The 25,738-nt window shown below is 41.7% G+C and overlaps 1 protein-coding gene across 2 annotated transcripts in view; it reads right to left on the bottom strand.

Annotated features, from left to right (window-relative positions):
• Positions 1 to 3,415: 3,415 nt before the first annotated feature.
• The window catches only part of TRAPPC8 (trafficking protein particle complex subunit 8), a 112,755-nt gene continuing 90,432 nt past the window's right edge, over positions 3,416 to 25,738 (bottom strand). For both annotated transcript variants that reach the window (XM_075826308.1, XM_075826309.1), the window contains 6 exons: positions 21,914 to 21,972; positions 19,080 to 19,253; positions 12,688 to 12,789; positions 11,230 to 11,375; positions 10,204 to 10,293; positions 3,416 to 4,311 (listed from right to left, as the gene is read on the bottom strand). In XM_075826308.1, coding sequence (XP_075682423.1) covers positions 4,077 to 4,311; positions 10,204 to 10,293; positions 11,230 to 11,375; positions 12,688 to 12,789; positions 19,080 to 19,253; positions 21,914 to 21,972 — 806 coding nt within the window. In that variant the 3' untranslated portion in view covers positions 3,416 to 4,076. The remainder of the gene's footprint in view (positions 4,312 to 10,203; positions 10,294 to 11,229; positions 11,376 to 12,687; positions 12,790 to 19,079; positions 19,254 to 21,913; positions 21,973 to 25,738) is intronic.

Raw genomic sequence — 25,738 nt, 5'->3', positions numbered from 1 at the left:
TAGAAATGTACGTCTGATTGGTAGGGCTCCCTATCAATCCAGAGAAGGAGGCTTTTGTTTGGCAGTTTCCATAATTTTTTTAATAATGAAGTCACCACACACGTGTAAATGAGGAACATGGGACATTGAGTCATCAAATGGAGTTAAGGACCATATCTGAAGTCTCCTTACTATGGTGGGTTAACCTCTGATGCTCTAGATCAGGGGTCTCAAACTCAGCAGGGTAAGTGGGTTGCATAGAGAAAAAATGGGAAGTTGACGGGTCGCATTACTTTCAAATTTGATACAATACAAAATTGTTAATAAATTACTTATTTGAACTACTAACACTATATTATAATAATAATAATACTACATTACTATAAAATTAATACTACATTACTATAATAATACCGCTAGGTTAAAAATTTGAGATATTTCGCCACGTGTTTATTTCAACAATCCAGTTTTCCATTTTAAGTGTCGCTAAATGCAGTCCGGCGGCTCAGTTGGCAGCCACACGTCAAGATTGGGCAGCCCCTTTTTAGATAGTGCCACAGTGCCCTCCGCAGATGCTGCCACAGTGCCCTCCGCAGATGCTGCCACAGTGCCCTCCGCAGATGCTGCCAGTGCCCTCCGCAGATGCTGCCACAGTGATGTCAGGGGCTTGCCCAGAGCTGGAGTCCCAGAGCAGAGCCGCTTCTAGCACTCTGCCTGGGATTCCAGCTCTGCTCCTGACATCACTAGCCGATACTAGCGCTCTGCTCGGGACTCCGATCTGGGGAAGACCCTGACACACTGTCCATATATGGACAGCGATGTCAGGGAATTCCACAGAGTCCCGGAGCAGAGCCGATACTAGCGCTCTGCACGCGACTCCGCTCTGGGGAAGACCCTGACACACTGTCCATATATGGACAGCGATGTCAGGGAATTCCACAGAGTCCCGGAGCAGAGCCTGTACTAGCGCTCTGCACGGGACTCCGGCTCTGGGGAAGCCCCAGACATCGCTGTTCATATGTGGACAGCGATGTCAGGGAATTCCAGAGTCTCGGAGCAGAGCCGATACTAGCGGCTCTGTGTCCCGCGGGCCGCAGCTCACTGCCCCAGGGGCCGCATGCGGCCCGCGTGCTTGAGACCCCTGCTCTAGATAGTTCCCATTCACAATAACTGCATGTACAGAATACCAGGGCAGAACTAGCAGGAAAGACACCTGAAACATGTACTTAGTGGATGGAATCCGAAGTGCCACGTCGAAAGTGTCTGAGCTCTACAGTATGAACCAGTCTACTGCTAATTGTAGTCTATGAAGATTTTGGGCAATGTATAACTGTATGCTTTATTTTATGTACTTGTTAACAATAGGTATCGGTCATTGACAGTATCATAATAGGAAACCTCACTAATTTAAGTGGAGCACATACTATCGGCCATATGTGTATGTGGACAAATGCAATATTTAAGTAATATTGCCATTACAAATTTTAGAAATGAAAATCAGGAAAATCACGAATTCAGTATGGTCATTATAAAGCAATACATAGCCGTTGGTGAACATTTTGCAAGCTACTTGACTTACGGAAATACTGGAAATAAAGTGCAACAATCATTGCAGAATACCCATTTCATAACTTACCTCTTGCTTCAATATAGCTACATTGTATCTTAAAAAAACATTTGATTTAAAGTGCAATATGTGAGTTTTTAAAACGTTAGTTTTTAAAGTGGCCAACAGCGGTATTCGCAAATACATGTTAGTGCATTAGTCCTGCTCATCTGATTATAGCCTAATTCACACTTATTTGCTATCTGTATTGTTTCCATATAGACTAGGTTAACGATTAACGACACATACAGAGATGGAATACGGCACATACATCCCCATAGAGAATGCGAACGGGTGCCGTGGTCTGTGTGGGAACGGCGCATGCGCTGCTCCCACACAGTCCAAAAGGAAGGTCTTCGGCAGAGCTACATCCGGCGCCATTTTCATGTGGACCAGAAGCCGCGGCTGGACAGTAAGATGACTACTTCCGGACATATGTTCCAGGCAGCGAAGACGCGAGGAGTAGGATGGGAGGCAGCAGCGGCGGCAGGAGCAGGTAAGTTATGTTTGTGTATGTGATGTGTGTATTATGTTCGTGTTATACTGTCCGATTACCACTGTATCTAATTCTACTGCACTGTGTGCTGCCATTTTCTGAGCGAATGCACAGTGTAGGAGGATTAGAAGATTCAACCACCTCCTTCTCCTGGCACTAGCCAGGATAAGGGAGGGGGGATTGTGTGAGCTCACTAGAGCGAGTGTCTCTACACAAAATTTGCAGCATAAAGCACTGAGGTTGCTTTACCACATTGCAAAGCTGCAATTTTGGAAATTGCTCCCTCTAGTGACCAGCACATGGAAATGTTATGAATTAGAATCTAATTTATAATATTTCCTGACTTGTGAAAAAAATTAAAACAATGTTTAATCACTTAAATACTAACTGCTTAACTGAAAAAAATAAAATAATTTATAGCGACACATTCCCTTTAAGACAATTTTTGTTAAGTTTACAGTTGAATAACCCAGCAGTAAGGCCTCATGCACACGACCGTAGCCATGTGCACGGACGTCATTTTCGGGTCGGCCGGCCACAGTGTCACCCGTGAACCGCACAAAAATCGCGGGCCGTGCACATGGCCATGTTTATTATTTTCGGAGCCTGGACCACAGAACACGGCTGTAATAAGACATGTCCGTTCTTTCTGCGGTCCAGGCTCCTGGGCCATGCACGGACAGTGGAAACCACGGTCGTGTGCATGGGCCCATAGAAAGGAATGGGGCCGCAATTCTCCAGTGGATTTTCGGGGGAATTGCGGCCGCAAAATCACGTTCATGTGCATGGAGCCTTAGTGTTTTCTTTCCCAGTGGCACAACCACAAGGAAAAAAAAAAGAATTGACTATGCACGTAATGCACGGACTAGCCAGGTCCCCTAGAGTGGGAGGGTTCAAATATGGGACCCACATTTAATAATTCAAGACTTTCTGAACCGGACTGCGGATAAAATGAGATCTTTCTTGATGATCTATGCTGACAATCTAATTGTCTATGGGTAAGGTCTTCAAATGTCTCCCTTTGGAGAAAAAAAGCCGGATTTTAACCTATCTAATGCAATTTGTTTGGGTCATATGTCTATGGCCAGCTTTAGACTAAATCACATAAGAATTAAAGATTTCTAGAAAAACAAAACAAGTTTGTTTCTGCACATCATAAAAAATGAGGTGAAATTAAATAAAAATAATCAATTTGTTTACTCACGTAATTGTTAAAACTTTTAATGTAGTATGTACATTATTTTATACTGTTAACATAATTAAGCAACAAGTATTATATATTATGGCCCTTCTTACAGCCTATTATATGCAAGGAAAGTCTTTAAAACAGCAAATATGGCATATGTTTTATTCTATTTACATTACATTTGTTATAAATATAATACATCATCCTCTATTCAAAAGCATACTTTTCATCATACGGAGGCGATAAAGTTACGCAATAAAGTGAATTGTTTGACTTGAATGTAATGGTTGTGTAAAATAGTGCATTCTTTTCTGAGATGAAACAAGTTGTTACAAATGTGAAGCAAAATAGTCATTATCTTTTGCTTTTGTCTACACACTCCTGTATTCAAATCATAAAACATCCCCAAACAAATCTAGCTACATCTGGGAAATTAACAGCCATGAAGACCAAAGTGCAAATGACAGCAACACGTCACATGAACGGGCTTAGAGACGATCGTTATTCTTTCGGAAACATGTTTTAAACCATACTGTAACATTTTGATTGACTATGAGAAAATATTTTTTTCCTGGTAAAATTAAATGAGTTCATGTACAGAGCCGGTAGGTGAATCAGTCGGGTCCAAATGTCTTGCATAAGGGAATATTAATAGTCAATAGTCTTAATGTTTTCTACAGGAATCTCTCAGAGTATCAGATAATGAGGCGGAAGGTGATTTACCCTCCAGACATCCGGGAACATGGGAGCTTTTATGGTAAGACCATTTATTTCATCCATTGAACATTGGATTAGGAGGTAAACACCCGTCACATGTTATTAATGACGATCAGCGCTGGCATGGAACTCTGCTGATTGGTTTCGAATAGCGTCACTTGGTTGGCCAGCTTCGCAAACACTCTTGGAGTTCCAAGGTTATAGATTCCGGTGTGGACAAAACAAGCGTTCAGCTTCAGGCTAAATACCTCTTGGCTTTTTAGTTGGAGTTTGTACTGAGTTTGCCCCAGCCAGGTAAAAGAACCATGGATTTCTAAAGCTTCAGGGCTAAAAGAAAAAAAAAAAAAGAAAAAAAGTTATTATGTGACCTCCCAGAGGCTTTGCAGCTATAACCTAGAGCATCCTGTTTACTGATCCTGAGTCGGAGAAAGCAAGGCATAACGACTATAGAAGCTGTAATGACGTCTTGGCACGGTGCCCAGATATAGGCACAAAATGGCTGAATAGATTTATTTTTTTTAATTGTTCTACAGAAGAACTAATGGTTGTTTTTTTTTTTTTCAGTTGAAAATGCACTTTACATTTTTTTCTGTACTAATGTAAATGTATATTACAAACAATCAGCACATCAAGTAGTAACACTTTGATAATTCTGCCCCATCGCACATAACAGTTTCAGCATAAATACATTAAAAAAATATGGGGTTCAAGCCAAACTCCATATTTATGAAGCCCCAGTGGCTTATTTTGTAACACATACGAAAGGCGCGAGGTTTCTTAGAAAATCGATAGAAAACAAACCCAGGTTCGACAAGGGCTTGCATCCGGTTTATAAATCTGGAACACAGGGGGAGAGATTGTGGCACCGCTCGTACAGTGCACCTGTATTAATAAATCCCCCTTATAGTGTTAAAATATATCGGGAGCTGTCAGGAGCGGCTTCACATGCGACACTGTGAGCAGCTGGATGGAAGAGCTGGCTTCAATAGACCACAATAGAAGCAGACTTGTACATTTTGTAACCAATCTCCGTGGCAGAATTTTAGCATAATGTATAGGACATAGTGATCGCACTTGAAGTGCTGACACTTTGTAACATACATTTACATTAGTGCAGAACTCCTTTAGGACACAGCCTGTTTTGGCCTTGTGGACACAGATTATTTTTTTTTAAATCTGCTGTGTCGCTTCATGTGGTAATAACTTTGGAATGCTTTAGCCTATCCAAGCGATTGAGATTATTTTCTTGTGACATATTGTACTATGTTAGTGAAAAAATTTTGTCGATTAAGTCAATATTTGTGAAAAACGTCATTTTAGAGAAAATGTGCAAAAATGTGCACATTTTTACATTTTAATGTATCTACTTGAAAAACAGACAGTAATACCACACAAAATAGTTACTAGCTAATATTTCCCATATGTCTAATTAAATTGGCATCGTTTTTTTCACGTCTTTTTATTTTTCTAGGACATTACAAGGCTTAGAACTTTAGCAGCGATTTCTCGCATTTTCAAGAAAACGTCAAAAGGCTATTTTTTCAGGAACCAGTTCAGTTGTGAAGTGGCTTTGAGGGCCTTATATATTAGAAAGTCCCCATAAATCACCCCATTTTGAAAACTGCACCCCTCAAAGTATTCAAAACAACAGTCAGAAAGTATTTTAACCCTTTATGCGTTTCACAGGAATTAAAGCAATGTAGAGGTGAAATATACAAATTATTTTTTTTTTGCTGAAATGCATTTGTAATACATTTTGTTCTGTTACACAAAGTTTTACCAGAGAAACACAACTCAATATTTATTGCCCAGATTCTGACGTTTTTAGAAACATCCCACATGTGGCCCTAGTGCGCTACTGGACTGAAACACTGGCCCCAGTATCAAAGGAGCACCTAGTGGATTTTAGGGCCTCCTTTTCTTTAGGAATATATTTTAGGCACCATGTCACGTTTGAAGAGGGGGTTGTGGTGCCTAAACCGTCGAAGCGCCCCAAGAGTGACCCCATTTTGGAAACTACACCCCTCAAGGCGTTTTTCTAGGGCTATAGTCAGCATTGTGACCCCACTGTTTTTTTGCAGAATTTAGTGGAATTAGTCTGTGAAGATGAAAATCTACTTTTTTCTGCTAAAACTTAGATTTTTTTTCATTTTTACAAGGAAAAAAGGAGAAAAAGCACCCCAACACTTGTGAAGCAATTTCTCCCGATTACAGCAATACCCCATATGTGGTCGTAAACTGATGTTTGGACCCACAGCAGTGCTCAAAAGGGAAGGAGCTCCTTTTGGATTTTGGAGCGCCTTTTGGATTTTGGAGCGCAGATTTTGCTGGAATGGTTTCAGGTGCCGTGTCTTGTTTGTAACGCCCTGGAGGGACCATAACAGTGAAAACCCCCCAAAAGTGACCCCATTTTGGAAACTACACCTCTCAAGGAATTTTTCAAGGGGTATAGTTAGCATTTTGACCCCACAGGTTTTTTTTGTAGAACTTAGTGGAATTTGGCCGTGAAAATTAATATCAACATTTTTGTCCACTAAATTGTTCCATATTTTCACAAGGGATAAAAGGAGAAAAAGCCGCCAAACATTTGTAAAGCAATTTCTCCCGAGTACGGCAATACACAATTTGTTTTTGTTTTTTTATTAGAAACGAATTAACCCTTTCAGGACTGATCCTTTTTTGCTTTTTCATTTTTCACTCGCCGCCTTCCAAGAGCCATAACTTTTTTCTTTTTCTGACAAATAGAGCGGTGTGAGGGCTTATTTTTTGCGGGAGGAGTTCTAGTTTCTATTTGACACCATTTAAAGTACCATATAATGTACTGGGAAACTGAAAAAAAATATCTTTGCGGGCTGAAATTGGAAAAAAACGGATTCCTCCAATGTTTTTTGGGTTTTGTTTTTAAGTCTTTCACCGTGCGGTAAAAACGACAACTTACCGTATTTTTCTGACCAAAAGACGCAGTTTTTAGCCCCATAAAAATGGGCTTAAATTTGAGTGTGTCTTACGGAGTGAAGGTCCCTTTAAGATGTTTTCTAGTACTCTTTATGCAGGAAAGTACAGGAGGGGTTTATTGCAGCTTGGAATGTCTTCCGGTGGTCTGTGTCATCTTTGTCCCCTCGGCTGCCGTGCTTCTGCTGTCTGTATTGTCGGCAGCATGGAGGCTGGGGTAAGAGGTCAGGAAGGATCGCTCATTTCTGTGCAGTGTCCGGAGTCTTTTGAGAGAGTTTAAAACGTTGTTTCTTGCATGATACCGGCAGTGTGATGGCTAGGGGAGGGGGTGGGAGGGAGGTCAGAAGGGGTCGCTCTGCAGTAGCTGCTTAGGTCTGCTAATGCATCTTCTCACAGCCACTTCCCTGCCCCTGTCTTTAGGACAACACAGTTGGAGGACCTTGGCGTGTACCACACAGAGTCAGAGATGGGCTATGCCCTCTTTGAATCAAAATATAATAAAAGAAAACACCTTTCTCTGTTCTATCCTGCAACCTTTTCTGATTAGCCTAACTGCATAACAATAGGAAGCAGCCACTACAGGACAACATATTGCTGCTCCAGTGGCAGATCATCCATTAGGGCGGTTCGGGCGGCAACCCGGGGCACAAGGCTCTTGGGGGGCCCATGGTCGCCCGAACTGCACGTGCGTTATCCACAGCGGTATGTGTGTGGCTCTCTTTACAGGGGGGCTCTGTGGTGCTATTTACAAGAGGGGGAGGGCTGTATGGCGCCATCTATAGGGGGCTGTGTGTAACACCCTCTACGGGGGGGGGGGGATGTGTGTGGTGCAAGCTATAGGGGGCATGTGTGATATATACAGGGGGCTGTGTGTGGCACTATGTACAGGAAGCTGTGTGTATGTGGTGTTTTACAGTGTATGGTATAATTATATACAGGCGCGCAGCATTTGGCACTATTATATTTAGGGGCACTGTATGTGGCACCACGATAATTTTATTTTCGTTTATAGGTGTGGAAATGTTGGAAAAGTGAGGAGCCGAAGACATCCGAGTGGCAGATTCTGCAGAAATGGGTCATGGCCAGGAGAAGTCGTCATGAGAACTGGACCGGATGGAGAAGAAAAGAGGAAAAAAACAACTATAATCTGAGACGTCGTCACCTGTGAGTCACTAGATTCATAGAGAATCTGTCACCTCTCCTGACATTTTTATTATAGGAAATTCTTGTATTTCACAAAAAGTCTTTCTGCAGTCCAGGACTGATAGACAATTCCCCTTGTCAGGAGGATGTGTCCCTGCACAGTGTGATACGGTCAGTATGTAGGGACACAGCCCTGTGACAAGGGGAATCGTAACACCGATTTGTTAATGCTTGCCCAAAAAGGTAGTGTTAAAAATAGTTGCGGCAGGGCGGAAGGGGGGGCCCAAGTTTGGGTAACAGCCCAGGGCCTATGGTCTACTTAATCCGCCACTGTGCTGCTCCCTATTAACAGACCGCAAGATACAGAAAAGAAGAACAAGTGTAATAAGGCAGAAATATACTCTCCCCATAAGTGTGACATTTGTAGATGTACCCCCAATTCTTTTTCTCATTTACTTTCAACTAAAATTAGGGTGCGTCTTATGGTCCGAAAAATACGGTAACTTTATTCTGCGTCTTTTACAAAGAAAAGCCTATTTGTTAAAAAGAAATAAAAATTGTTTTGTATCATGACATTCTGAGAGGCATAACTTTTACATTTTTTTGGTCGATTGAGCATGTGATGGCTTATTTTTGGCTGGACGAGCTGTAGCTTTTAATTGTACCATTTTATGGTACATACAACTTCTTGATCACTTTTTTAAAAATAATTTTTTTTTAGCGCTATGGTGACCGAAAAAAAAAAAAAAAGAGCGATTTGGGCGTTTTAAATTCTAATATTTGTTACAGCGTTCACCGTGTGCAATAAATTACATTTTACTTTATTCTGCAAGTCTTATGATTATGGCAATACCATATGTATATAGTTTTTTTTATGTTTTGCAGCGTTTGCACAATAAAAATCACACAAGGTGCATCGGGAACGACACGGATAGGCTTCCTGTCAGAGTGACAGGAAGTCACTATCACCCGGAGGCTGGTCCTAACAGCTTCCGTCCATGGCAGACACGGAGGCCATTGTTTGGCCTCCAGTTGCCATGCCAACCATCGGCAAACCCCACAATTTCAGAGCTAAGATGTGGCTATTGCAACTGATCGCCGCATTTAAGGGGTTAATTGCCAAAATCAGCGGCAAAGGACCGCTGCCCGGCAAGAGTGAAGTGTCAGCTTTTGGAGACAGCTGACCTCCCAGTTCCCGATGCACACTGTCGCTGACAGTGTGCGCCAGGAACGACTCAGTAACTATACGTCCTAGTTCGGGAAGTAACCTCCCGCGACAATGTATAGTTACTGAGTGGTACGGCATGGGGTTAATAAAGCTTAAAGGGGTTTTCCAGCTTCTGACAACTGATGACCTATCCACCGAATAGCGGCCGAGTTGCAGTACTGCTCCTATTCAAGTGCATAGGAGCAGATAGATCTGCAGCACAGCCGCTATGCTATGTACGGAGCCAACTGCTTCCGGGCTCCGTACATAGCATTATGTGTGCCACAACATCCGGTGCCCGCAGGCTTATCAGTGCGGGGTCCGGGTGTTGGACCCGAACCGATGACATACTGATGACCTATCCGGTGGATAGGTCATCAGTTATCAGAAGACAGACAACCCCTTTATCTGAAATGTAGCTACATATCACACCTCAATATGAAAACATACTTTTCACTCTGTCTTTTATGCACAGAGATTATAACACATTGGATAACAGGCACATCTAAGGGTACTCTTACACAGCATGGATCGGCACTTGTTTGCTCCATTCACAAGGAGCTAGTATAGGGACGAGCGCTCGTTACTACGACCGCTCGTCCCCATACATTTCTATCATGGCTGTACACAGGGCAATTATCGAAAACGAGCGTTCTGTGAACGCTTGTTTGCCTGATATTTGGGCGGTGTAAAAGGGCACTTATAATCCAAAATCTGTATTCTGTTTATTCATGGTGTACAGTACTGATAAATAGGTATGCAAACTGTGGCTCCTCTATGAATACAGCATCAACAATATCAAAATATATATATATATATATATATATGTATATATATATATATATATATATACACACACACACACACACACACATACATATACACGTAGATACATACATACATACATATGTACGTACCTTGTTGTCTTATGTCTTAGATCTATTATTACTTCAACTTCTGCCTGAGAACTATTGGAGAGCACAAGAGTAACTGGAACTATACAGAGACTGCAAAAGGAGAAAAAAAAAAAAATGGCTGTCTGGTGGTCATTTTTAGATCATCCTTAATATCACAAACATTCACTGCGTACTCTCCCCAACGATCCCTGTGGATCAGTGCTTCTCAAACTGTGAAGTGCCCCCAGTGGATTATAAGGCGCAACTCGAGAGGCAGTTTTGATAGGCTGATCTCTCCTGTTGCACAGGCTGCTCTAGCTGATGTAATCTCTGATTTAGCAACAGAATTTATTCCTTTTGTGCTTATTTTAATGTTACATTGAGTACAGGAAAAAAAAAAAACAAACATTTTTTTTTCTTACATTTTGACATGCACTTTGACCACTGATGAGGCCCAGCTGCGGAAGGTGAGACCTCAGTAGAAAAAGTTTCTGCCCCTATGACTTACTATGGCACTGGGGATGCATGTAGTTCCTACGTCACTATTTTAGGGCTTTGTAGTTCAGCTTTTATAAGAACTTATAGATATCCCAATCAAAATAGAAACAGTTCTTACAACATACACCTTTTTAAATATCACAGAGCTTAAAGGTGTTTTACAGCGAATAAAAACCACTCACAATGCGGTCTAAAACATAAAAAAAAAAAGTCGCTCACTTGACCGATCCCCTGTCGGTCGCCTTTTGCTGCAGAGACGTGTCGACACAGGGACATGTGTCAACACTGCAGCTAATCACTGGCAGCAGCGACCCACTGCATCGGTCACATGTCCATGTGTCGAAACGTCTTCGCTGAAGCAGGAAGAAGAGACCGGCAGAAGATCAGAAAGCGATGGAACGGAAGTGGGGAAATCGGTCAAATGAGTATGGCTTTTTTTATTTTTTGTACAGCATTGTGAATTAAAAAATGTGTTTTTATTCGCTGGAAAATCCCTTTTACTATTTAACAGTGTATGTGAAAGACTTCTCAAATGCCCAATCAAATTACCTTTTCTGATGGAACTGGTGGTTAAAAGATTCTGGGTAGTGAAGGCTGGTTTTAATCAGATTCGAGAGTTGTTCTGGTGACGGTCTCACAGCTACAGCCGTATTTTCTGGTTTACTAAATCTCAGCAGAACCATTTCTGGCGGCTCCTTAGAGAAAAAAACAAAAAGAGAAAACGTTTTTTTTTTTTTTGAATTTAAATATACTGAAACTTAAAAGGGTAACTAAACTTTCAAAAAACTTTTGACATGTCATAGTGACATGTCAGAAGTTTTGATTGGTGGGGATCTTAGTACTTAGACCCCCATGATCATTAAAACAAATCGGAAGAAGTGACGCTTCATTTCTGATCGGCTTTTCTCAGAGAGTCGAGCAAGTAGAGCACGGGCTCAATAGAAAGTCTATGATCCCGTACACCACTCGCATGTATAGATGTACATAGCAGCATAATATATGTTTCTCTGCATTGTACAATACATAAGAGGATACAATATACAATGATAACCAATGAGGCGAAGGCTGCATTCACATCTGTGTCAGGGCTCCGCTCCGACTGATCTTTTGGTCGAAACGGAACCCTGACACCATTGGTTACAACGGTGACTGATCTGGTGCCAATGGTTTCCGTTGGTCTCCGTTGTGTAAGGTTTCAGTCGCTTTGACAGAATCAATACCGTAGTTGACTGCACTATTCATTCCGTCAAAGCGACGGAACCCTTGCACAACGGTGACAAACAGAAACCATTTGCACCGGATCCGTCACCGTTGAAATCAATGGTGATGCAAACGGAAACCTATGATTTCCGTTTGTGTCAGTCAGGGCCCCATTCTGACGGAAAGCTCCAACAGAACGTCAGAATAGAGTCCTAACGAATATGTGGACAAAGCCTAAAGCTGGCAATACAGAGAAGATCAGCCGACAACCTGAGTTTATGGGGGCTTCCAACAACAGTATTAGTGGAATAGATCCTTTGTTTCTGCAAAAGATAAGCTGAAGTGTCTGGCCACGGCTTGTTATTCCCCTCTTCCCACTGAAATAAGCATGGAGCGGCTTTACACATGCCAATAAATAACCGAAATATAAAACTTTGTGATAACCCTTCCCGCAAATTGACTTACCAATAATCTTCTGACCACAATAGGATGTAATGGTATGCCCAGTGAATGGCATGGGCACAGGAGCTGTCCCCACACCATCAGCAGCGGGTGACGGCCGTAATATACAGCTGACATCCCGCTGCAACAGCTGGAAATCGGAGATGAAAATTAATAATGTATATGTACCCCAAAATAGTGCCATTTAAAAACCACTCATTCCACAAAAAGAAGTACTCATACAGCTATGTCATAATAAAAATAAAAGTTATAGCTCTTTGAATATAGCAAAATGAAATTCCTGCGGTAGAACAACTACACAAAAAACATTATTGTAGTTAACGGATCGTGGCATCAATAGATCACCTGCTTTTGTGGGAAAGACAATGCCTCTGTTCCAATTGTGTGTAGCGTCACATGATGCTGGCCTTCTAAAATTAGCTGTTTGTTATCTTCTATCACATATGCCTGAAATGAAAACAGTTGAGAAATGTTTAGTATTGTGAACCTTGTTAGCCAATAATTGCTATTAAAGAGCAACTTTATGAAAAACGACAAATTCAATTTTGGGTAAAAGTTGCCCACAATCATCTACCCACATTAACCTTGGATTTTAGGATATAGTGATTTGGAGAAGAATAAAACAGTGAGATGTTAAAACATCGCCGTTTAACTGCTCTCTCTTAGAATGTAACGGTTTAAAAATAATTTTTAGAATAAGCCGTCGTGTGTGTACATGAAGAATAACACTATATCTGACCATTATATGACTTGCATCCTGTATTTTCCGCGCTGCAGGCTTCATATCTAGCAGTAGACTGCAGTATTGATTCCGTCAAAACAAAGGAACCCTGTCACAGCGGTGACAAACGGAAACCTTTAGCAATGTTTCTGTCACCATTGAGGTGAGGGAAACGGAAGCTAAGGTTTGAGTTTGCCTTTCCATTGAGGGATTAACCGGACGCAAATCTCAGACGGAACCCCACAACGGAAGGGCAACGCTGACGTGAACACAGCCTTACTGTGAATCCACTGGGGTGACAGAACAATTAAACAGACGCTGATCCTTCTTGTGGGTCTCTCTCCGCAGTATCTCCCTCCTCCTCTCCATGGCCATCTATGGGAAGCGGCTGTAACCTGATCCATCAAAAAACAAGAAAATCTGTTTTCATGTCTAGGCTTTGAACGCCGCCAAGCCGTTGCATGTAACCTCGAGAACAACCAAAAAGGAATTGCTGTAACGAAAAGACTCTGTCGTAGCTAAATAAATGCTGACTACTCTCACCACTTCAAGGCAATGTAAAACATTCTAACTGGGATGAGAAGGGGAAGGGTAGAAAGAAAGGAGAAACATCTCCTCGTTGATATGGAAGACCGAGACGACCTTCAGAAGTAAGGGACAGGTCAGAAAACCTCTTTGTGGATGACTAAAAAGGGGGATCTGCAGGACAGGGCAGAAAGTTCCGAAACCCTACTGATGGAGGTGAATGATACAAGGAAGACTACCTTCCAGAAGAGTAACCGCAGTGAAACATCCCACAACAGTTTAAAAGGAGCAATCAGAAGAGACTCTAAAACCACCATAAGATCCGAAGGCTCAGTGAGTTTTCTAAATGGATAGACAGCATGAGCCACTGCTTGTAGAAAAGTCTTTATTAGTGCCCGAAGGGCTAAGGCCTGCTGGAAAAGGATGCACAGGGCAGAAACTTGACCTTTAAATGTAGACAATCCAAGTCCCTGAAAATTCATTCGACGGAGTGACCAGGGCGTCAACCGCAATGGCCCTGGGATCCCTTGCTCCGGCCACGTAGGTTAAAACCTTGTGTTAAGACATGACGCAAAGAAATCCACATCCGGTGTGCCCCACATCTTGACATCTGGGTGACATGACCACTTTCCCAGATCCAGCTTCTCTCGACTTAGGAAGTCTCCTGTATAACCGTCTCCTACTCCTGGTATGTGGACAGCTTATAACGCTGGAACAGGACTCTCTGCCCATAGAAGAAATCAAAAGGACTCCTACCGAGTCCATCGACTCCTGGTGCCGTCCTGGTGATTGAGATAGGTGACCGCTGTTGAGTTGTCGGGATTGGATCCTGATTGGATTACCCTGGATAAGGAGCGTCCGGTGGGAAAGAGCCAGAAAGATTGCCCTTCATTCCAGAAGATTGATGTGTAGACAAGACTCCTCCGTTGGCAAGGTGCCCTGGACAGTGTGCCCCACTCGGACAGACTGGCGTTTGTTGAGATGACAAGCCACTGGAGGGGAAGGAAGGAGCGACCAAGCACGATGGCAGGCAAAGTCTTCCACCAGCACAACTCCTGACGAATCTGAGAGGGAAGGAGAATCAGTTTGCCCAGAGAAGTCAAAGACTTGTCCCAACGCAACAAAATCACTCCCTGGAGAGGCCTGGAGGGGAACTGCTATGAAAGTCAAGACCATCCTGCCTAGTACTCGCATGCAAAAGCGAATGTTAGAGGGTGTTTTTTTTGCAGAGGAGAGCCATTTCTGCTCAAAGGGTCTTGATCTTGTCCTCCAGGTGAACTCTTGCAGATATGGTGCAGAATTTCATTTCCAGAAACTTAATGCTCTGAGATATTATCGGGGAGGACTTCTTGTTGATGGTCCAGCTGAACCAATTCAACATGTCCAAAGTGATGTGTAAATTGTGACAATTTTCCTGTGTGGAGGGGGCCTTCAGCCATACTAACGGTTGATGCCAGCCTGCAAATATTTGTGATACTTGTCAGCATAGAATATAAAGTTCCCTGTGGCTGATCTGTCCATTACTTCTAATTGGAGGCATTCCAATAATAGATACTTTATATGGCCTAAAGTATTTGGAAAGCCCTCCTAAATACTGACATCAGGTGTTTAGCCACTCCAATTGCAAACAAAATCAAGCACACAGCCATGCAATCTCTATAGAAAAATATTGGTAATAGTATGGGTCATACTGAAGAACTCAGTGACTTTTTAACGTGGCACTGTCATATATGCCACAAGTCAGTTCATTAAATTTCTGATCTGCTAGATCTGCCAAGGTCAACCTGAAGTGCTATTATTGTGAAGTATAAGCATCTGGGAGAAACCGCAGCTCCGCCACAAAGTGGTAGACCATGCAAACTAACAAAGCAAGGCTACTAAGTTCTGATGCGCGTGGCACATAAAAATTGCCTATCCTCTGTTGTATCACGCACTACAGAGTTCCAAACTGCCTTTGGATGTTGCATCAACACAAGAACTGTGTGATTGGAGCTTCATGAAATGGATTTCCATGGTCAAGCAGCTGGACACAAGCCTAAGATCACAATGCCAAGAATAGTCTGGAGTGTTGTAAAGCACGCCATTACAGGACTATGGAGCAGCGGAAACGTGTTCTCCGGAGTGATTTCACTATCTGTCGGTCTGATGGAAGAAACTGGGTTTGACGGATGCCAGGAGAACGTTACCTACCGGAATTGATTAGTGCTTACTGTAAAGTTTTGTGAAAGCGGGATAATGGTCTGGGGCTGTTTTACATGTGTTTGGCCTCTTATTTCCATTGAACTGTAATTTTTAATGCTACAGCATACAAAGAGACCGTGGTATGCTTGAAACTATGTGCCAATAGCTCGAAGAAAAAAACAAAAAACTGCACAGAACCCTGACCTTAAACCCATCAAACACCTTTAGAATGAATTGGAACGCAGAATGACAGACCTTCTCGTCCAACATCGGTGTCTGAAATCATAAATGCCCTTTTAGCTGAATGGGTAAAAAATTCCCACAGACACTCAAAAATCTTCCTAGAAGTGGGGAGACTGTTATATGGTCAGGTGTCCACATACTTTTTCCCATGTAGTCTATATTTTGGAATATTGCTGACTATGAAATTCCCTATGATCATATTTAAAGGGGCTACCATTACATGCAAAAGTTTTTCGGTGTCTGCAGTAATGACATCTAGAAAAGCAGGTTTATGTTGCTAAATACTTTCTAGAATTTATTTTAGTTTATTTTCTTAGAATTTTTATGATGAATATTGGTGTGCATTTAATTTGTCAATTATTTTAAATTGTAGTTATACAATGTGCAAAGTATAACACTTTACACGGATATCAACTTTGTCGAATAATTAATCTTTCATTATTGTACATAGTATAAATCACTTCATTTTTTTTTTTATCTTCTACCCATTTGTTTATTTCCCACAAATCTAGTGTTTTGAGAGCCTGTTTCACTGAGTATTGCGTCAATTTAGTTTTTTTTTGGCAGTTTAGAAACCAAATCTGTATACTCAACACTAGTTGTTCGGTGTGAGTAATCAGAATGTATAAGGTGCAGATTCAAGTCTGTGTGCACTTGTGTATGCAGCTCCTATGCAGACCTATGTTTCTCCAATTTTGCAGACTACAAACAAACCCTGTGCAAGTATGATAACTAATACAGTGCCTCACAAAATAATTTTCCCCTTACAACCTGGAATCAGAATGGATTTTAAATTTGATTTTAATGTAATAGACCTGACAAAATAGTCCAAATTGTTACAGAGGAATGAAGAACATACATTGTTTTAAAAAACAAAAGAAACCCTGAAAAGTTGTGCATAAGTATTCAACCCCGTTGCTATAAAATCCCTAAATAAGTTCTGGTCAAACCAAGTAACTTCAAAAGTCACATAATTAGATCAAGAAGGTCCCCCTTGTTGACGGAAAAAGCAATTGCTTAACACCTTAACGACCGCCGGTGTTCTTAGTCTACAGCGACGTCTTTTGGCGTCGCTGTAGAAGAGGCTGATGAGCGCTCCGGTGAGCTCATCCTCTAAGCAGGAGCTGTAACTTACAGCTCCTGATCTTAGAGAAGCCTACTGAATACAGCTGGGGTCGGAAAAGATATGGATCCCAGCTGTTTAACCCTTTGATCACCATGGTCCGTGACCGTGGCAAGATCAAAGGGAACTCCACGGTGACGTGATCAAACACCGGGGAATCCCTCTGCAGTCAGCCCTGGGGACCTACAAAGTACCCCAGAGCTGTCTGTTAAATAAGTCTGCTGTTTGGGCACACCATGTGCTGCCCTAACATAAGCTTGTGTCATAGTGGGAGTATACGTTACAAGTAAAAAATAAAGTTATAAATAAAGTTATCCCTTAATGATTTAAAAAAAAGTAAACTAAATTTAAAAAAAAGGTCCAAAAAATGTCATTTTGCATAAAATATCTTTTATTGCACCTACACTAATTGCTCCTACACTAAATATTGGGTATCTAAACGACCGTAATAACCTGAAGAATTTATCTAACAGGTTATTTAGCGTGAAAGGGATAAAAAATAAGGAACGACGATCCTGAGAATCGCTTTTTCTTCTAGTCACGCCGCAAAAATAATTTTTTCTCTACCTCCAAACTATGAAAAAAATAATACAATTTCTCCCACATAAAACAAGGCCTCATACGGCCACGTCAATGAAAAAATAAAAAAAGTTATGGCAAAAACTGAAAAATGTAGCTGGTCATTAAGACCTTTTCAGGCCCAGTCATTCAGGGGTTAAAGAATAAACCTAAGAAAACACGCTTTGAGTTTACCCAACAGCATATTGCAGATTCCCCAAGCAAAACAAAAGAAGGTTCCTTGGTCAGATGAGACTAAAATTGAACTTTTTGGCCATCATGGGAAACACTTTCCATCACCCCAAGAACACCATCCCCACAGTGAAGCATGGTGGAAGCAGTCATGCCGTGGGGAAGCCTTTCACCCCCCTAAATGGTAACCTAGCAATTAAGGTACTTTTCATCTGTGTGAAATTTTATATTTTCATTTTATTCCTACGATCCGAACAATAATAATATGGGATCTTTTAGTCTTTATTTGATCATTTTATGTCACTTTGATAATCTTTATTCGTCTTTGTGAGAACGTCATGTCATTTCCGTGGGGCAAACAGGAAAGCGGGATTAATAACTATTTAAATGTTGGTATCATGTGAACACCTGTATGTACTGGATGATGAAGTCAGACCGACCTCGAAACCTGTTGTACGTTGATCAATAAATGCTTTTATGATCGAATGATCCTTCTCTCCTCTTACTTTACTGGTGGCAATCAATAGATCTTGATATTTACTGCATTATTAGATTCTAGAGGTGAAGCAGCGGCTATGCGGACCGGAGCACCGTTCTCTGAAATACATGTGCATCCCAGATATGTGGCTGTTCGTTGCACAACTCGGTCTGGTGAGTGCAGCTCAGTTTCCTCTGGCCAGAGGACCATTGCACACTATGGAGCGCTTTTTATTCTATTTGCCTCAATCCAATTGAGAATCTGCGACATGACTCCAAGAATTACTTACATCAACTCATCCCACCTAACTTCAAGGAGTTGGAGCAGTTTTTCCTGGCAGAATGGGCTAAAATCCCAGTGTCTAGATGTGCTAAGCTAATAGAAAAATACCCCAAGAGACTTGTATCTGTAATTGCAGCAGAAGATGACTCCACAAAGTATTGACTTTCAGGGGGTGAATACTTAATGCACATTAAAGTTCTTATTTTTTTGCCTTAATTATGGTTTGTGTCATCATAAAAAAAGCATTTTGCTCTTTCAAAATGGCAGCCATGTAGTGTAAATCAAGTAGTCCAAACCCCCCAAAAATCTAATTTTTTTTATTATTCAAGTTTGAAGTGCAACAAAACACCAAGGGGGTGAATACTTTCGCAAGCCACTGTAAATGTAATCCTCGATCACCATTATATGCATAGCTGAAATTTCACATGGCTCACCTTCCACAATACAATTATATTAAGGTTTACTTCACTGCACTTCTGTATCAACCGAACGGGTTCATCAGGTGATGATTTTAATGATCCGTTTATATGAGGAAGCGTTTTTTTCTTAAACTGTGATAAGCAACTTCGGAAAAAAAAATCTGCACAGGGGGTGGTTGAACTTATTATCTGCAAAATAAAGACATTACAATAAAATTGCTGTATAGATTTCAGAGACTGGCAAACTGTACAATACTGGTCATGTATTTTCAACTCTGTAGCAATAGACATGTTGTTCAAAGTAGGGTTGCATGATGCATCAAAATATCGATACTATATTGATGTGCACCCTCATGTATTTCGATACTGTAATATATAAATGTAGTCACAAGCATGATGTGATGCGGCTGGCACTGCACTAACAACATGGCGCACGCACACCGCAGCGCCCGCCACTTTCTTTATCTTCAGTGCCGGTGCTCATTAGTGCAGCGACGGCCGCATGACATCGTGCTGATCTGACTCTTGCTGTGCCCGCACGATCAGCCGCGGGACAATTGCTGTAATACACAGCCGCAGCCTGCTCTTACGGTGGAGATCAGAGAAACCTCTGATTGCCGATGTTATCCACCTTGAATACCACGATCAAAGCGGACCACGGCATTCAAAGGGAAAATGAGAAGGCGGAATCCATGTGATACGATCGAGGGACATACCTTATATGGGCAGACAGCCAAGTGTCCATTGAAGGAACCCAGGGCTGTCTGGCCATATTTCCTGTTAGGGCATACTTAGGTATGCCCTAACAACTGCCTGCGTACTATTACTACACAGACTAATGTACTGGCATATAGATATATGCCAGTACATTAAAGTAAAAAAAATAAAAATTACAAAAAAAGTAATGTTTAATTGAAAAAAAAAAATCTGTAAAACAAAAATACACAAATGATTTTTTTTTTTTTTTTTACAATAAACATTAAAATTTAAGTCCCAATACATAAAATAATATATTTTCAGATGACCTTGTTTTTTAACTAATTCAATTGTCATTTATAGATCCTTGTTCCTTGGATTTTGAGTGTTATATTTTATTGAAGGAAACAGTATCTATTACACCTTTTAATTAATAAATATTTTTGTATTTCTTTTGATACTAATTAACTTTACCTAGTGTGCTGGTTTTGTCGAATAATCTTTTTTGTTTTTGTTTTTGTCACTTAATCGGATTTTGGACGGCGCCGTGCATAATAGTTTTGCATTTTTCTAGGTTATTTAATTAGATAATATTTATATTTATATTTATCTTATAAAATAATATATACACATATTTGGCATAGCTTCGACCTTAATAACCAGCACAATAAATTTATTGTGTCATTTATGATAATTGGCATATGCTGTTAAAACCCAAAAAACTTTTTTTCCGAAAATAAAAATGTATATAAATTAAACAATATAAATGTACAAAAAAATATATAGAAATCAAACAAAGCCTCATACAGCCACGTCAACCAAAAAAAAAAAGTTGTGAATGCCGGGATACAAAGAGGAAAAAATAATTACAAATTCTATCCTTAGAGAGGCTCTGTCACTAGTTTAGTAATACCCTCTTAGCTAATCTAATAGGCGCTGGCACACTGATAATGCTAGTGAAAATTTTGTCCCAAAAAGATTTTAAAACTTGAGCTTTTTTTCTAAATATGCAAATGAGCCTATAATTGACAACAGGGTGTCAACAGCAGCAAATCTCCTGAGGTGGAGCCTCCTCACAGCCTCTGACACTGTCCTATCAGCATGAAGCTGCTTCACACAGTGTGAGAGACTGAGGCTGGAGGGAAGGAGGATCTCCGTCATATCTCCAGCTGTGGTTCTAGTGGCATATGAAAGATGATATTCTAATCTTTCATATGGCACCAAGATCGCAGTAAAACACAGTAGGGAATAGAAGCTGTATACTATATGATCACACTGTGTTGCTGGGCAGGGAAGGGGGGAGAAGCTGTATGATGATTGGACAGCATCATTCAAAAAAAAGTATCGCCAAATTAGCATATTTAGAAAAATGCACATAACTTTAGTGTAATTTTTTTTTTAAATGTTTATTTGCAGTTATCAGCATCATATTAGATTAGTTAGGAGATTGGGAATTAATAAACTAGTGACAGATCCTCTTTAAGTATCGTTTTGGTATCAAGAATCGCAAAACTACACGTAGTATCAATCGAAGTCTAAATTCTGGTATCGTGACAACCCTAGTTCAAAAGGGGATGCCCCATCAGAAAAATACCGCCTTATTTTAATGCAACCTCGCGGTGAGCTGATCAATGCAAGTCTAGCCATTGGAAAAGATTCAGCTGACCACACATTTCCTCTGCTGCAAAGAGTAGTGTAGTATTACATGGAAACTATCCATTGGCTGACAGAGGGGACCGCCCCCATTCTAACAGATTAGGTGCTGCAGTCGCTGTAGACTGCAGCACCTAAATGGTTAAACGGCCGGGATCAGAGTTCGGATCTCGGCCGTTGCAGTGAGGTGTTGGGTGTAACATACAGTTGACAGCCACTGAGTATGGTGCGGGTTAAGCCAATGACCCCCTTCAATACTCCACCTTGGCGGCTGTGACGTACAGTTAAGTGACATATTGCCAAGGAGTTAAAACTGGGTGCATACAGATATATAACACTTGAGTAAACAGGGAATATTCTTTACATTTAGAAACGGAAAACTTGTAATGGTTATGTCCACCTCTCAAAACGTGAATGGCTCAAGACAGTGTACCAGAGCGCTCCTGTAAAGTGCTGTCCATCTGTGTCAGCGTCCAATTTTATTAACTAAAATGACATACCTGTTCTCCTCCAAAAACGATGTCACCAAAGGTGTAATTGTCCGATGGCTGTTCAGCACCTAAATATGGTAGACATAGGTATATTTAGACCAACAGCAAAACTTGTGTAATATATAGATTAGTAAACTGTATACACTGTGCACAATTAGGCAAGTTGTATTTTTGAAGATGAATTTTATTATTGAATAACTACAGTGATGTCTGTCAATCCAAAATTCAACCTGAATATTTAAGTAAAAGTGAGGTTTTGTCTTTCTTAGGAGATCTGTGTGCGCAGAATTATTGGGCAACCATTAGGCGATGTGCACACGTAGTGATTTCAGGCATTTTTCGGGGGCGTAAACACCTCTAAAAACGCCTGAAAGAAACCGTAAGTGGACCGCCTCCAAACATCTGCCCATTGATTTCAATGGGAAAAACGGCGTTTCGTTCAGACGGGGCGTTTTTTTTACACGGTCGTTTGAGAAAATGTAAATAATGGTCTACAAGCACTTTGCGCTTTTTATCGTAATAATCCGGTCTCCCTTTTGTGCGCACACACCAGAAGATGACATCAATGCACAAGCGTGGGATTGTGTGTGCTGGGGGAAGACGTGGAGCTGTCAATCAAACGTAAGAAGGCTAGGTAAACTTGGAAAGACTTAATGAACGAAGATTTGACTCTCTCCAAACGAAGATTTGACTCTCTCCAAACGAAGATTTGACTCTCTCCAAACGAAGATTTGACTCTTATGCTCATTAGCATACGGTGTGGGAATACAAAAATACTGAATACTAAAGCTACAGAGCCGACTATGAAGACAATTATAGGTTACATAGAAATGATTTTTCACCCACTACCACCAAATATTGCTGGTTTAATAGGTGAAATTCTGGTGACAGGTTCCCTTTAATGACCGCCCACCCTCTTGGCAGCAGGCGGTGCAGATGCTCAGTCTACTGCGACGTCTTTTGGTGTCGCTGTAGAAGAGGCCGATGAGCGCTCTAGTAAGTGCTCATGCTCTTAGCAGGAGCTGTAACTTACAGCTCTTGATCTTAGAGAAGCCTCCTGAACACAGCTGGGATTGGAAAACATTCGGACCCCAGCTGTTTAACTCTTTGATTGCTGCGGTCCGTGACCTCGGCATGATCAAAGGAAACTCCCCTCTTTGATCTAGTCATCGGAAACCTGGTGACGTGATCAAGGAGCAGGGAATCCCTCTGCAGTCAGCCCTGGGGACCTACCAAGGACCTCAAAGCTGTCTGTTCAGTTAGCCTGCTGTTCGGGCACACTATGTGCTGCCCTAACATAAGCCTGTGTCAAAGTGACACCGTATAATGTATTAGCATACAGGAGTATGCTAATACATTATAAGTAAAAAATAAAGTTGTAAGTAAAGTTATCACTAAGGCCCCATGCACATAAACGTGTTATTGCGGCCGCAATTCCCCCGAAAATCCACGGGAGAATTGCGGCCCCATTCATTTCTATGGGGCCATGCACACGACCGTAGTTTTTACGGTCCGTGCATGGCCCGGGAGCCTGCACCGCAGAAAGAACGGACCGGTCTTATTACAGCCGTGTTCCGCGGTCCGGGCTCATTGAAAATAATGGCCGAGGCCATGTGCATGTCCCGCGATTTGCGGGCGGCTCGTGGCTGACAGTCCGCAGCCGGCCGACCCGAAAATCACGGCCGTGCACACGGCTACGGTCGTGTGCATGAGCCCTTAATGGGATTTAAAAAAAAAAAAAGTAATGAAAAAATGATAAAGAAAATATCCCCGAAAAAAGTGTCGTAATTTAGCATTAAATATATTTTATTACGGCTACATTACATAAAAACCTACACATATTAGATATCTGAACTGCAGTAATAATCTGAAGAATTAATCTAGGTTATTTAGTGTGAAACCTGAACGGAATAAAAAACAAACAAGAAAAACTATTTAGAGATTCGCTTTTTCCTATATTCACGCCGTAGAAATAAAAAAAAATTCTACCCCCCAAACAGCAAAAAAACAAACAAAAAAAATACAAGTTTTCCCGCATAAAACAAGGCCTAATACAGCCACATCAATAAAAAATTAAAAAAGTTATGGCTGCTGAAATGCAGAGGCAAAGATAGAAAAACGTAGCTCATCATTAAGGCCTTTTCAGGCCTGGTCATTAAGGGGTTAAAAACGGCTGAAAATCAGAGGCCGCTTTCCCTTGAAAACAGCTCCTTATTTTACAGCCGCTTTTATTTTAGCGTGTGAACATAGCCTTAGGCGGGATTCACACGACCGGGTCCCGCCCGAGCATCGGCCGGTAAAATCGGCCATTTTTCCCGATCGGTTTGCATTATTTTTGCATCCGGGCCGGGCAGATCTGGACAGTGACATTAGCGGCAACTCCAGAAGGGGAATCCCCATGTGTTCGGGGATTCCGCTTCAGGAGTTTCCCCTGATGTCACTGCCCAGATATGGACAGAGACATCAAGCGCTCTGTCCAGGAGCGGAATCCCCGAAAACACGGGGATTCCGCTCCTTCAGGGAGCTAAAATGCAGCTAGCACATAGAGCGGGGAGATACCTCCCTGCTCTGCTATAATGGCGTCGCTACAGTAGTAGCAGCCGCAGCAGCAGCTGCTAGCGGCGCCATGGAAGGTGTCGCCGGGAAAGGGCGCTTTTAAAACAAGCAGGGGAAGGGAGCCAGCGCAGTGCTCCCTCCACCTGCTGTACACCCCGGCCCTGCCACACAGTGTACAGCCATTCGTCCGAATGGCATCAACTCCTCCTCCTCCTCCTCACATGCACTCTGCGCTGTGAGGAGGAGGAGAGAGCGCAAGCCACGGAAAACCCGGCCATCACTCGGGACACATTCCGGTGATGGCCGTGTATTACCCGGCCCCATAGACTTCTATGGGAGCCGGGCGGCCGGGTACCCGGCCGAAAATAGAGCATCTCCTATTTTTTGACGGCCGGCTTTCCCGGCCGTCAAAAAATCGGTCGTGTGAATAGCCCCATTAGGGGTCTATTATTCCTAATGCAGCCGGGTGCCCGACGATTTATGAACGGCCGGGAAACCCTGTCGTGTGAATGAGGCCTTAGGCTATGTTCACATGGAGTTTTTTGCAGGAGGAAAATTCCTCCTGCAACAACTGCTCCAGACGTTTTTTGCACAGTGGTTTGACAAAAACTCGTCGAGGCGTTTTTTCCTGCTTCTGACTGATTGAAATGCGGTTTTGGTGGTGGAAACCGCCTCAAGATAGGTCATGTTGCTTCTTTTTACTGCGACACGGTTTTTCCGCTCGCGGTAAAAACCTCGTCCACCTCCCATTGAAATCAATGGGAGGCATTTTCGGGCAGTTTTTGACGAGTTTTGCGGAGTGGTTTCCGCAACAAAAAACTAGTCAAAAAACTGTGTGAACAGGGCCTTCGTGTGCAGAATTATTATGTAACGAAATGAAAAAGGAACATTTTCCCATCTCACTTGTTTATTTCCATCTGTTAACCCCTTCCCGCTTTGGCCACTTTTGACCTTCCTGACAGACTCATTTTTCAAATCTGACATGTTTCACTTTATGTGGTAATAACTTCGGAATGCTTTTACTTATCCAAGCGATTCTGAGATTGTTTTTTCGTGACACATTGGACTATGTTACTGGCAAAATTTGCTCGATACATTCAGTATTTAATTGTGAAAAACACCAAAATTTTGAGAAAAATTAGCAATTTTCAAAATTTCAATGTATCTGCGTGTAAGACAAAATAGTTGCTTAACATCCCCCATGTCTACTTTATGTTGGCATCGGTTTTTGAACATCCTTTTATTTTTCTAGGACGTTACAAGACTCACATTTTTAAG

The sequence above is a fragment of the Rhinoderma darwinii genome, chromosome 5 (genome assembly GCF_050947455.1).
Source record: "Rhinoderma darwinii isolate aRhiDar2 chromosome 5, aRhiDar2.hap1, whole genome shotgun sequence".
Lineage (NCBI taxonomy): Eukaryota > Metazoa > Chordata > Amphibia > Anura > Rhinodermatidae > Rhinoderma > Rhinoderma darwinii.
Note: the sequence above shows the minus strand (reverse complement) of the source record. Positions and strands in the feature narration are given on the sequence as shown.